Genomic DNA, 13,887 nt, shown 5'->3' with positions numbered 1-13,887 from the left:
GTGTGTGTGTGTGTGTGTGTGCGCGCGCATGCATGTATGTGTATATATGTCTTAGGCCAAAACTTTAGCTGATCTGATGATGGATTTTGAAATTAAATAACATCACCATTGAGCGATAAAAATGGCTCGAAAGAACCAAACAATATTTAATTATCTGTGCACAGCTCAGAGCGGAACAGTGCATTAAGCACTGTATACACAGCATGCTCTTGTAATTTCAGATCATGAAAATACTGTACATTCGAAATGCATTTTACTTGTTTCAGCATGTAAGTGGAAAAAGGTAAGCAGGTCATTGTGGTCAGTTCACTAACTGACAAAAATGACCCCAATTTCCACCCTGAACTAACCTATTTCTTTTACACGATACAGGTCTATCTATCTATCTATCTATCTATCTATCTATCTATCTATCTATCTATCTATCTATCTATCTATCGATTTCACATTTTTTTTAATCATCTCTTTCAGGTAGGCTGCTATCTCCCTAGTATTTCTTTCAGCATGCATACATAGTTTTGAACAATTTACAAAAACCAACATGTAAAATATCTCATCTCATCTCATCTCATCTCATCTCATCTCATCTCATTATCTCTAGCCGCTTTATCCTTCTACAGGGTCGCAGGCAAGCTGGAGCCTATCCCAGCTGACTACGGGCGAAAGGCGGGGTACACCCTGGACAAGTCACCAGGTCATCACAGGGCTGACACATAGACACAGACAACCATTCACACTCACATTCACACCTACGGTCAATTTAGAGTCACCAGTTAACCTAACCTGCATGTCTTTGGACTGTGGGGGAAACCGATGCACCCGGAGGAAACCCACGCGGACACGGGGAGAACATGCAAACTCCACACAGAAAGGCCCTCGCCGGCCCCGGGGCTCGAACTCAGGACCTTCTTGCTGTGAGGTGACAGCGCTAACCACTACACCACCGTGCCGCCCCCATGTAAAATATGTTGACCCAAATATCAAAATAAAACACAATCTATTTTACTGGAACTTTTTGATCCTGCTTACGAAAAAATAAGTCTCTAATTACTGTGTAGTTACAAATAACCTATCAACGCTACTGTAATGTAACTACTGTTTTCACTGTTATAGATGCATTACAATTTTATTATGATAATCTTTGCTAGGGGCCAAACACTGTGTATCTGTCACTGTTTCATGCTCTGAATAGCTATGTCTGTATTTGGATTTAAATCTTAGGTTGGTGTAGCCAAAACCTGATTTTTCATCTCATTATCTCTAGCCGCTTTATCCTGTTCTACAGGGTCACACGCAAGCTGGAGCCTATCCCAGCTGACTATGGACGAAAGGCAGGGTACACCCTGGACAAGTCACCAGGTCATCACAGGGCTGACACATAGACAACCATTCACACTCAACTGAGAGTCACCAGTTAACCTAACCTGCATGTCTTTGGACTGTGGGGGAAACCGGAGCATCCGGAGGAAACCCACGCGGACAACATGCAAACTCCACACGGAAAGGCCCTCGCTGGCCACGGGGCTCGAACCCGGACCTTCTTGCTGTGAGGCGACAGCACTAACCACTACACCACCACGCCACCCCAACCTGATTTAAAAAAAATAAATAAAATATGAACCTTACTGCTATACCACTGCAACTTTCTTTTCCATGCAAGCGTCATATCTGACCCCTCCCTCACACCCACAAGCTTCATATCTGACCACTTGCCTGCATGAAGGCAAAAAAAAAAATTCATCTTGCGTCACCTTTTTGTTCTATCACTAGTGCCATTTTGCACAACTCTATTCTCAACAAGATGGCCTGTGGAAAAAAAATGCAACTCATTCACAGTTGTATTTGTACCAGTTTATAGCATGCTATCTGTTCAGTCTGAATGTCTCCATCTATTTTTTTACATTCCAAGTATCTGTATATTACCTAATTTGAATATCTAATTAACATATAGATGTTTCACTTAAAAAAAAATATATATATATATATATATATATATATTTATATTTAGATACTATATCCCTCTGATTTTGTTTGGTTTGTAGGTTACAGGGTCACAGCTTCCGTATGTAGAGGAAAATATAGTTTTTAGAAAATTTCTGTTCCTTTCAGCTCCTTAGAAAAGAAGGCCAGACATTGTGTTTCATGTTTATATAAGATGAAGATTGTCCTTTTGTGTCACATTGTTCTATCTTCTAGGTTAAAGTAAACATGTATACGTCTTGGGATAGTGAGGTAGTGATAGAGAGGATGCCAAGGCTGAACCCCCTGAGGTTAAGAAGATATCTGATATGCTATTGTTATTTTGGCAAGTATAAAATCCATCCATCCATTTTGGCATATCACTACAGTGACATAGCCACTCTGACAGCTTCAGCCATCAAAGTATCTAGGAAACATTACAGTAGTGGTTTCCCATTGCCTTCTACTGGATTATTATAGAGGTTTTCTCCTGTCAACTATTCACACTCACATTCACACCTATGGTCAATTTAGAACCACCATTTAGCCTAACCTGCATGTCCTTGGATTGTGGGGGAAACCAGAGCACCCAGAGGAAACCCACACAGACACGGGGAGAACATGCAAACTCCATACAGAAAGGACCCTGTCAGCCGCTGGACTTGAACCCAGAACCTTCTTGCTGTGAGGTGACAGTGCTAACCACTACACCACCATGCCACCCAAGTATAAAATGGTGTGTATGAAAATAGAGAACACTTCTCCGGGTGAAATTCTTTTGTGATTCTTTCCATTCGGAGAAGTCCTCTTGCAAGTAGTACTACAATAAACTTATATTTTCTGTCTGTTTCTTCCTAACAACCTCGAGTCTTATTATGCTTTTCCACTACACATACTGGACAGGAATTATATAAAAGTTAAACTCTAAATGGTGAAGATACATTTGAATATGTGCATAGGCCAAAACTAATTTTAGTTGGCTTTCTTTCTTTCTTTCTTCCCATGGTAAGCATGAGAGTATTATAATGTCATTTTGTAGGTCACTTTGTGTTACACTGTACAGCATTTGAGGTTAAGTGACATTCCAAAGTTGCCATATGCTGCTAAGGGGCCCATTTTTAGATAAGCACATCCTGTGGCAGCTTTCAGTGTGCAACCTGCTGTACTGCTCCATATGTCCACACACGCACACACACACACACCACATCCTCTCTCACGAAAGTCAAATGATGAAGGGGGAAAAAAAACGTGGTTAACACTTTTTTTTTCTTTGTTTAGATACCAAGATAGTTTCTGAGAACTAAGAACATATCGATGGATGCCAGTGTAACTTTGTACTCTATGGCAAGAATGACAAAACCTTTTGGTGGGTTATCATCTATTTTTAAATTTTCTCTCTCTCTCTCTCTCTCTCTCTCTCTCTCTCTCTTTCTCACTCTCTCTGTTTTTGTACACACACAAACACACCCTCACACACACACACAGGATGCAGCACAAAAAAAAGAAAAAAGAAAGAAAGGAAGCGATGAAACAAAAACTTTAAAGTTCCCCGACTGTGAAAGTACCATTACACTTTCGATGTTTGTTGCAAACATTAAAGTTTATATACATTTCAATCTATCCTTCAGCCACACACAGAGTTGAGGGTGAGATGAGGGTGAAAGGTGACATCTGCGATGTTTCCATGTTGTGTGCACTGTCAGTACACATGTGGAAAGTACTGTATGGTGTCTACAACCAGGCAACCGCAGTAGTGCACCAACGTACCACAAGAGAGAGCCACAACATTCTATCTATCTATCTATCTATCTATCTATCTATCTATCTATCTATCTATCTATCTATCTATCTATCTATCTATCTATCTATCTGTTATCTTGGATTATTCTTACGAAATTAAGCAAGGGATACTTGGGGTGTTCTGTTTTTGAAGAAAATAATCAGCAGTGGGATGGTGTGAAGTGTGACGTATAACTCCTATTACTACCCTGAAGTTGATTATTTTCCTATAACAGTAAATCCTCAAGCATTTTATTCCACTTTTTTTTATATATATATATATATATATATATATATATATATATATATATATATATATATGGGCGGCACGGTGGTGTAGTGGTTAGCGCTGTCGCCTCACAGCAAGAAGGTCCTGGGTTCGGGGCCGGCGAGGGCCTTTCTGTGTGGAGTTTGCATGTTCTCCCCGTGTCCACGTGGGTTTCCTCCGGGTGCTCCGGTTTCCCCCACAGTCCAAAGACATGCAGGTTAGGTTAACTGGTGACTCTAAATTGACCGTAGGTGTGAATGGTTGTCTGTGTCTATGTGTCAGCCCTGTGATGACCTGGCGACTTGTCCAGGGTGTACCCTGCCTTTCGCCCGTAGTCAGCTGGGATAGGCTCCAGCTTGCCTGCGACCCTGTAGAAGGATAAAGCGGCTAGAGATAATGAGATGAGATATATATATATTATTTATTTATTTTTTTAATATACACAACAATTTGCCAACATTTTTTTTTCATGAACATGCCATATCATTCTTATTCTTATCCCATCATAGTTATATTTCATGCTGTGGAACATGCTTGATGCAACAAATTGTCACTTATGTAATAACTGCTATAAATAGATTTTCCCTTACTAGCCTCTTTGTTCTCTCGAGGTCATTAAGACGACAACAACAATTTCAACAACAACAGCAACAACAACAACAACAAAATGCAGCTCATCGTTTTACCAAGAAATCAAAAAGCACAAAGTTGTGAAGACCTACTGAGATTTAAAAAGCACTGATAATGGAGACTCCTTCTATCAATGTGAAACATATCCTTACAAAAACATATCTATATTAAACGTTGTAGATTTTTCTTCATTGGTAAGTAACATTGATAATAATAATAATAATAATAATAATAATAATGTTTAAAAAAACATTAATAATGTTCTTTGTGTTTAATGATTAGTCTTGGATTATGTTGTTGGTACTATAGTAACAATAATGTGTTAGAACATGTGCATTTTTATAAACTTGTCATTTGTAGCTGCACTCCTGTACAAGCTGTTGTTATAAAAAAAAAAAAAACTTCTGACCAAATCGAATATAGAATTCAACAGTGTTGTGGTATAATGCAGAATAATATAAAGCATTAACTGTGTCATAAATACTATTAAATCTTACTACCTATACAAAATCAGACTGCATAATGACTGAATGCTTTGTGTCTTGTGTTTGCAGCATGCCAGAGTATGATACTGCAACTATCTTGTTCAGTTTCAACTTTCAATATTCTTCATGCAACAATCTTACACTTATTTCTGATCAGGTAACGGAACTCTTACAGCACTGGCCTCGATCTCAGCTCCTTTAGCACCATCACAGCCTTTGCTGTGTTAAACCTCATTTCTAAGTCTGTTTGGATAAAACCCAAACGAATAACTGTGCAATAAATGTATTTATTTCTCCTCAAACACCTTAGTGTATACTAAGTTTACAAATAATATTCATCTATGTGTTTATAAAATGATTTGCCTGGGAAACCATGTGTGAAATCAATGTGCATACGTGTGCATTATTTACCTGGAGATGCTGACCTGGCACTCTGTCTCCAGTTTTCTACCACTGGCTTACTGCAGTGTCTACAATGCCTCTCCTTATCTGACTGCTGCTTTGACTTCCTGTAAAAAGAGTGAAACAAATATAGTTTTTTAAATTATTTTTTAATGGCATTTTTTAAAAGCCACTCAAATTTATGTCTGTTAATCTATAAAACTCCTCTACAACAGTAAAACAGAACAGACCACTGAATTCGAGGTGACTAAATATGTAGAAATGTGTTGCATTATTTATAATAACGTTTCAGCCTTGTATTTTAATTGGACTGACCACAGATAATTGTGACCAGTGTGAGAATAATTAGAACAAGTTCCTCATACAGTACACAGACATGAATTACAGTTACATGTGCTTCAGCCGTCGGACCAAACCTGTCACTTCAAATATTAATCTACAACTTTATAATTGTAAAAGTCCTCTAAAAAATGTCCTGAAATGTTGGGTAACACTTCACCACAGCAATGCATATAAAATGATAAATCTTGTCAATTGATACATAGAGCATTTACCTGTACAAGTGAACTTGTCTACAAATTTTCTTTCTCAGAACATTTACTATTATGCCTTTTCCACCCATCTGCCGAAATCATGCTGATTTTGACATTGTCGGCAGCTTTTTGACATCATCTTCTGTATATAATTCTGAAACTACAGACTTTTCTGAACTGTAATATGTTTTCTTTTTGCATGTATCACAACCAGAAGTAAGGGTCGAGCATATCAAAATCTGATTACTCCCAAAAGTGAATTTTAAATGCTGGTAACTGAAGAAAAGCTAATTTTTATTAGAGTTATGTCCATTTTGCTATGACACCTAGCTATCCACTATATGAGCAAATCATACTTGGCGAGCAAGGTTTTAGACACCTTTAGGCAGAATGGTCTTTATATTAACTTCCTCCTTACATGACATGATCTTTGCAAGAAACTAGCCGAGACAATATTAATAAGATTAAATAAAAAACTGTTCCAAGTCAGTCGAGATATATAATGATGGTTTCTTAAATTTAAAGTGTCAGAGTATTCAAGAATTTTTTTAGGTAGAAAAACCTTTGGCCAGAAACTTCTTCTTTGGCTCTTTGTCTGAATTCAGTCACTATATATATATATATATATATATATATATATATATATATATATATATATAGAGAGAGAGAGAGAGAGAGAGAGAGAGAGAGAGAGATAATCACAGAGTACAGTACCTTTCAAATAAATTACAAAAGGAAAAAATAATAATTCAGCACGATTAAAAAGAAGAATGGACACAATAACTGTCATTCACAATTATATATCACTTAACATCAGTGACTCATTTTCAGTTATGGAATGCGTGGTACGAAGATTTTCTTTTCCAAGATGATGGTGGGCACAGATTAAAATCTACAGAATGAGAAAAAAATACTCCACCCACAATAAATTTTTCACTTGACTAATTTTAGCCTCAGTAAATGGGCTAACTAAATAGGAAGCAGAAAGTAAAGGACAGCTGAAATGATATCAGAAATCATAACAACATTAACTAGAAATAGCATTTTTCAGGAGCGGCTGGTATACATGGACTAGTAGGAATAAGTCCTTCCAATCTATCATGGATATAGAGTTCTTTATGGTAATCTACATTAGATTATTTTCTATTAACAAATGCCTTAATGCAGGTGGCACGGTGGTGCAGTGGTTGGCACTGTCACTTCACAAGAAGAAGGTTGTGAGTTCAAACCTGGCAGCAGACTGGGGCATTTTTGAATGGAGTTTGCATGCTCTCACCTTGCCTGCATGGGTTTCTTCTGGGTGCTCTGGTTTTCTTTCACAGTCCAAAGACATGCAGAAAATCCACAGAATGATACAGTGGTGCTTGAAAGTTTGTGAACCCTTTAGAAGTTTCTATATTTCTGCATAAATATAACCTAAAACATCATCAGATTTTCACACAAGTCCTAGGAGTAGATAAAGAGAACCCAGTTGAACAAATGAGACAAAAATATTATACTTGATCATTTATTTATTGAGGAAAATGATCCAATATTGCATATCTGTGGGTGGCAAAAGTATGTGAACCTCTAGGATTAGCAGTTAATTTGAAGGTGAAATTAGAGTCAGGTGTTTTCAATCAATGGGATGACAATCAGGTGTGAGTGGGCACCCTGTTTTATTTAAAGAACAGGGATCTATCAAAGTCTGATCTTCAGAACACATGTTTGTGGAAGTGTATCATGGCACGAACAAAGGAGAACCTCAGAAAAAGTGTTGCTGATGCTCATCAGGCTGGAAAAGGTTACAAAACCATCTCTAAAGAGTTTGGACTCCACCAGTCCACAGTCAGACAGATTGTGTACAAATGGAGGAAATTCAAGACCATTGTTACCCTCCCCAGTAGTGGTCGACCAGCAAAGATCACTCCAACAGCAAGGCATGTAATAGTCGGCGAGGTCACAAAGGACCCCAGGGTAACTTCCAAGCAACTGAAAGCCTCTCTCACATTGGCTAATGTTAATGTTCATGAGTCCACCATCAGGAGAACACTGAACAACAATGGTGTGCATGGCAGGGTTGCAAGGAGAAAGCTACTGCTCTCCAAAAAGAACATTACTGCTCGTCTGCAGTTTGCTAAAGATCATGTGGACAAGCCAGAAGGCTACTGGAAACAATGTTTTGTGGATGGATGAGACCAAAATAGAACTTTTGGTTTAAATGAGAAGCGTTATGTTTGGAGAAAGGAAAACACTGCATTCCAGCCTAATAACCTTATCCCATCTGTGAAACATGGTGGTGGTAGTATCATGGTTTGGGCCTGTTTTGCTGCATCTAGGCCAGGACAGCTTGCCATCATTGATGGAACAATGAATTCTGAATTATACCAGTGAATTATAAAGGAAAATGTCAAGACATTCATCCATGAACTGAATCTCAAGAGAAGGTGGGTCATGCAGCAAGACAATGACCCTAAGCACACAAGTCGTTCTACCAAAGAATGATTAAAGAAGAATAAAGTTAATGTTTTGGAATGGCCAAGTCAAAGTCCTGACCTTAATCCAATCGAAATGCTGTGGAAGGACCTGAAGCAAGCAGTTCATGTGAGGAAACCCACCAACATCCCGGAGTTGAAGCTGTTCTGTCCCGAGGAATGGGCTAAAATTCTTCCAAGCCGGTGTGTAGGACTGATCAACAGTTACCGGAAATGTTTAGTTGCAGTTATTGTTGCACAAGGGGGTCACACCAGATACTGAAAGCAAAGGTTCACATACTTTTGCCACTCATAGATACGTATGTAATATTGGATCATTTTCCTCAATAAATAAGTGACCAAGTATAATATTTTTGTCTCATTTGTTTATTTGAGAGAATTCTTTTTATCTACTTTTAGGACTTGTGTGAAAATCTGATGATGTTTTAAGTCATATTTATGCAGAAATATAGAAAATTCTAAAGGGTTCACAAACTTTCAATCACCACTGTACGTAAAAGTGAGTCTGTCAGTCATATCAGGTGACAACACACAGTGAAATGCACCCTATATTCATGTCATATTCATTTTGCCGGATATTTTTCAGCCTGCTTTCTTCTTCTTCCTCCTTGTCCAGCACTATTGCCGGGTCAGGGTCCATGGGGACCGTACTGATCCACATGTCATATTAACTGGAGCATAGTTTTACACCAGATGCCCTTCCTGCTGCAACCCTTCCATTTCTGGGCTTGGGAAACAGTCGCCAATTAGCCTAACTGCATGTCTTTGGACTGTGAAGGAAACCCACGCAGACATGGGGAGAACATGCAAACTCCACACAGAAAGGCCCCTGGCGGCCACTGGGTTCAAACCCAGAACCTTCTTGGTGTGAAGCAACAGTGAGGCAACAGCTAACCACTACACCACCGTCCCGCCCTTTTCAGCTTGCTTTGCTAACACAAAAACACATCCGTAACATATCATTAACAATGATTGATATGGCGCATGTGAAATATAGCTGTAGGTGTAATGAAGGCAAGCGAGGAGAATTATTTACTCTACCATACATTTTTCCCCAAAAAAATGCCTTTGGAGGAGAAATCAAAACGAGAAAGACTGAGCACAATCTGTCCAAACAAAATGCACATCTCACAAAAGGAAACAGAGAACCATTCGTTTAGTGTTTGGATGAATGAAAATGAAAAACTGTTCTTTTTACATGCCGAATCAGTGCATTCAGGCCTTATGGACTTCAAAAAAATAGAAATCACAACTTTTATTGCTCATATCATACATTGCTCAAAACTAATAGCATCATTGTCAAGCTATTTGTACATATTTTAATTTAGACATGCCATCACGTTACACAACCCAGCTGTCACGAGTGTTGTGATTTGTTTTCTATATTTGTTTCAGCTATTGTTTGTTTATTCACTCTGATCATGAAAGAAGTGTTGTCAGAAAACCACTTCATGAACCCATACTTGTAAGAAACAAACAGTGGCTAAAAATGAGACTGAAACATTACTCTGTGATGCTGTGAGGGAGATGAAAGGAGACTTTCATATTTGCCATATGGGTAATCAGGGGGAATAAAGGGATCTCCCCTCAGTTTCTCCATCCTGATAGTATTAGCACTTTTTGCTCCATAACACTTCACACAAAGGAACTGAGTAGGCAGTACAGTGTAAGGGTTCATACACTGACGTACAGTGTCTGTGTGAGGTTTGAGCAAGTAGCATGTAGGAGTGCTGATTAGCATCTGTTCTGCATGCATTCTGCAGATGTTTAGTATCAAGTACTCAAATCAAAGTTTCATAAAAAAAAGTATAATGTCTGTTATAATGTATAAATTAAGCAGGGATGTCTATAAGTATTGTGGCACTTGTGATTAACTATGTGTAGGTGGAGGGGAGGTTTAGGAAAATATGTCAATTGGAAAGACAGTGTCAGTAAATACATATTCATACAGTAACATACGTTGTGGTTAAGACTCACCCACAAGTTAAAAAAAACATATTTAAAAGCATTAATTAATCTTTGTAATACAATAACATATTCCCTTTATGTCTTTTAATTGTGTGCTTTTATGGATATTTATGTGTTACATAAACAAAAAAGCATACTGTAAATAGTGTGAAAACAAATTAATCTCTCTCATATATATATATATATATATATATATATATATATATATATATAATGTGTGTGTGTGTTAATTATTCACGGGTCATTATTAGTTATAAAGGTCGTGCACTTTAGCACTTGAAATAATTATGAACTTTTTAACATGAATGTTAGACTATAGTTATCAGTGAGTTACAGATTATATCACATTATTAGGGCTTCATGAGGAATTATTAACATTTATTTTAAAAAATGCTTATAAGCATCATCAACTTATAAAGACTTATAACCACATTCATAGTTATTTATAAATATTGGCTTCATAGAAAATGTTATTGATTGTTCCTGGTAAATTCCTGTAATATCTTTTATTTTATTTTATTGAAGATTTAAATATTTCAGTAGGAGCTACAGTACATAGTCACATTTCTTTGGCACTGTGATCATACCTTTCTCTCTCCTGTGACGCTGCTCCTGGCAGCAGTGCACTGATGTGGTCAGTCTTCCGTTTGACCTCTGGGACAACTGGATTATCAAGAGTCACAGGCCTAGGATAAATAAGATGCTGATGTGGATGAAGCAGCCCTGTGTAGCCCATTAGAGATGAGGGAATCTGGTGCTGGAGAGAGTGCTGTAAGAAGGGGTACATAGGTGTGGGGTATGAACATGCCACCATGTGCTGGAATGCCATGATGTCAGTATAAGTAAGGACCATATGGCGTGATGGGTTTATTGGGGGCCAGTTGAGTGGAGGGGTCTGGGCCAGTGATGAGGTAGAGGAGGCGGGTTCCCTGGAGGCTGTGGGAGATGCTACAGTTATGGACAAGGGGGGTTTCTGTGGTGTGGGTGACAGGCTAGCAACACGCTGTGACCTTTCATGGTCAAAGTGTGTCAGAGAAGGAGACTCTAAAGAAGAACTGACAGACACTTCATCAGAAGAGGGGATTTTTTTTCTTGAATCACATTCTCCTACATCAATGTCGGGGGAGGATCTCTCTTCTTCTATACCTTTAACCCTGTCTTGGAAGCCCATTTGCAACTCACACTGCTCCATAAGTGACTGCATCTCCAGATGGTGAGCTCCCCTGAGCAAAGCTGGAAGGTCCCCTTTTGGAACTTCTATGCAAGCACTGTACACATAGTCAAGGATTTGCTTAACAGTTTGTGGGGAAACACCATCAACTGTGCAGCAGTAGCCTTTAGCTGGATTCTGGTTTATTAGCTGGCGTTGAAGGGTCTTGCTGGCCCAGGACAGCACCAACGCATGTGCTTTGAAAGCGTAACCATCCACAGTGAGAGTGGTGTCACACAGTGTACCTGCCCTCAGAAACCTTTCAGTCTGATGCAAAAAAGGTAGAGGGTGGGGGTTGTGGAGTCGAATCATCTCAGCACAGAAAGGAAAGTGAAATTCTTGAGAATGGAAGAGGAATTCTGGGGAACGTGATTACAGTGGATGATGTGCTGGATAATCTCCATTCAACCTAATGAAAAGAAAATGAAAATGCGAGAGGAGTTAAGAGACAGTTATTTATTTATTTTTTTATATTTACAGCACTGTTCAGGGTATAAGAATACAATTCAGCTAAATCTAAGTTAGTGAGGAGTTAGTAAAAGTTGATACAGCAAGAAATACAGTGCAATTCAATGCTTATCCATTTATTTATTTGTTTCTTTATTATAATTCCATAATGGTGGAGGAACTGGGTTTTCGGGTTGTCCATGTGTCCATCCCTCTGTCCCCTGAGATTTCCATTAATGGAATATCTCAATAATTAATGATTGAATATTTACTGGATTTATATAGAATTATCATTGCAAGACAAATGATAACAGATGAACTGATTAGATTTTAGAATTGATCCATAAACATCAATACTTTTAGAGATGACAAACACTAACTAACAATATTTTACAATAATTATACTGGCTGCCGTTATCAGATATATTCTATTCCGCTAGCCTGATAATGAACGAGTCAAAGATGAGTTCAATACCATGCATGTTGATTGGATATATATTTGATATATCATGGAAAAAAAGCCATAATAATAATAATAATAATAATAATAATAATAATAATAATTATTATTATTATTATTATTATTATTAGACATTCCTTTCGGGTGTTCAATGCATCTTTCTCTTTCAAAATTCTCTCAAAATCTTCCGTATTTAATGACGCAAACCTGGCAGCCATGTTTGTTTACAAATTGCCACAGTCGCTCGGTAGCACGGAAGTTTTACATCTCCAACGTGTGACACCATGCTGTCTTGACAACCATGCAATATCCATTCATTATCTATAGCCACTTATCCTGTACAGGGTCGTAGGCAAGCTGGAGCCTATCCCAGCTGACTGTGGGTGAGAGGTGGGGTACACCCTGGACAAGTTGCCAGGTCATCACAGGGCTGACACATAGAGACACAGAACCATTCACACCTACGGTCAATTTAGAGCCACCAGTTAGCCTAACCTGCATGTCTTTGGACTTTGGGGGAAACCGGAGCACCCGGAAGAAACCCACACAGACACGGGGAGAACATGCAAACTCCACACAGAAAGGCCCTCGTCGGCCGCTGGGCTCGAACCCAGGACCTTCTTGGTGTAAGGTGATAGTGCTAACCAGTAGACCACCGTGCCCCATGCAATATCATAAACCATATTCAGCGCTCATTCTCCATTGGGTAGAGTGAGTAATACACATTGGGTAATACACATAGGATAAGCAATATGTTAACAATATTGCATGCTATCAAACCAAATGAATGGAACCCATTAGAAGGGAATATAATACATGTGTTTAATCCATCGAAAAAGTGTCCTGTATGTATAATAATCACTCGTATTGTGTCTAGTATGCCTAGTTGTATATTTAAAAATAAATAAATAAATAAATGATAGAACATGATTCTTAGCTAAGGATTCAACACTGAAGGGTTCCGCAGAGAGAATAATGTTACAACAGTTCTTTCAAATTACACACCTAAAAATATCAGAGGTTCTTCAGAGGCTCTTTAGCTAATTAAGGCTTCTTAGCTACATCTCATTGGGGTGGCATAGTGGTGTAGTGGTTAGCACTGTCGTCTCACAGAAAGAAGGTTCTGGGTTTGAGTCCAGTGACCGACGGGGGGCTTTTCTGTGTGGAATTTGCATGTTCTCCCTGTGTCTGTGTGGGTTTCCTCCGGGTGCTCCGGTTTCCCCCCACATTTCAAAAGACATGCAGTTACAGTAGGTTAACATGGGGCGGCCT

At 38.6% G+C, this 13,887-nt stretch overlaps 1 protein-coding gene across 5 annotated transcripts in view; it reads right to left on the bottom strand.

The window, feature by feature from the left end:
- The window catches only part of zbtb32 (zinc finger and BTB domain containing 32), a 31,190-nt gene that overhangs the window by 13,376 nt on the left and 3,927 nt on the right, over window positions 1–13,887 (bottom strand). For all 5 annotated transcript variants that reach the window (XM_060897690.1, XM_060897691.1, XM_060897692.1 and 2 more), the window contains 2 exons: window positions 11,086–12,117; window positions 5,533–5,630 (listed from right to left, as the gene is read on the bottom strand). In XM_060897690.1, the coding sequence (XP_060753673.1) occupies window positions 5,533–5,630; window positions 11,086–12,020 (1,033 nt within the window). In that variant the 5' untranslated portion in view covers window positions 12,021–12,117. The remainder of the gene's footprint in view (window positions 1–5,532; window positions 5,631–11,085; window positions 12,118–13,887) is intronic.

This window comes from Neoarius graeffei, chromosome 17, assembly GCF_027579695.1.
Source record: "Neoarius graeffei isolate fNeoGra1 chromosome 17, fNeoGra1.pri, whole genome shotgun sequence".
NCBI lineage: Eukaryota > Metazoa > Chordata > Actinopteri > Siluriformes > Ariidae > Neoarius > Neoarius graeffei.
The sequence above is the reverse complement of the archived record's forward strand: the minus strand, read 5'-3'. Positions and strand labels throughout refer to the sequence as shown.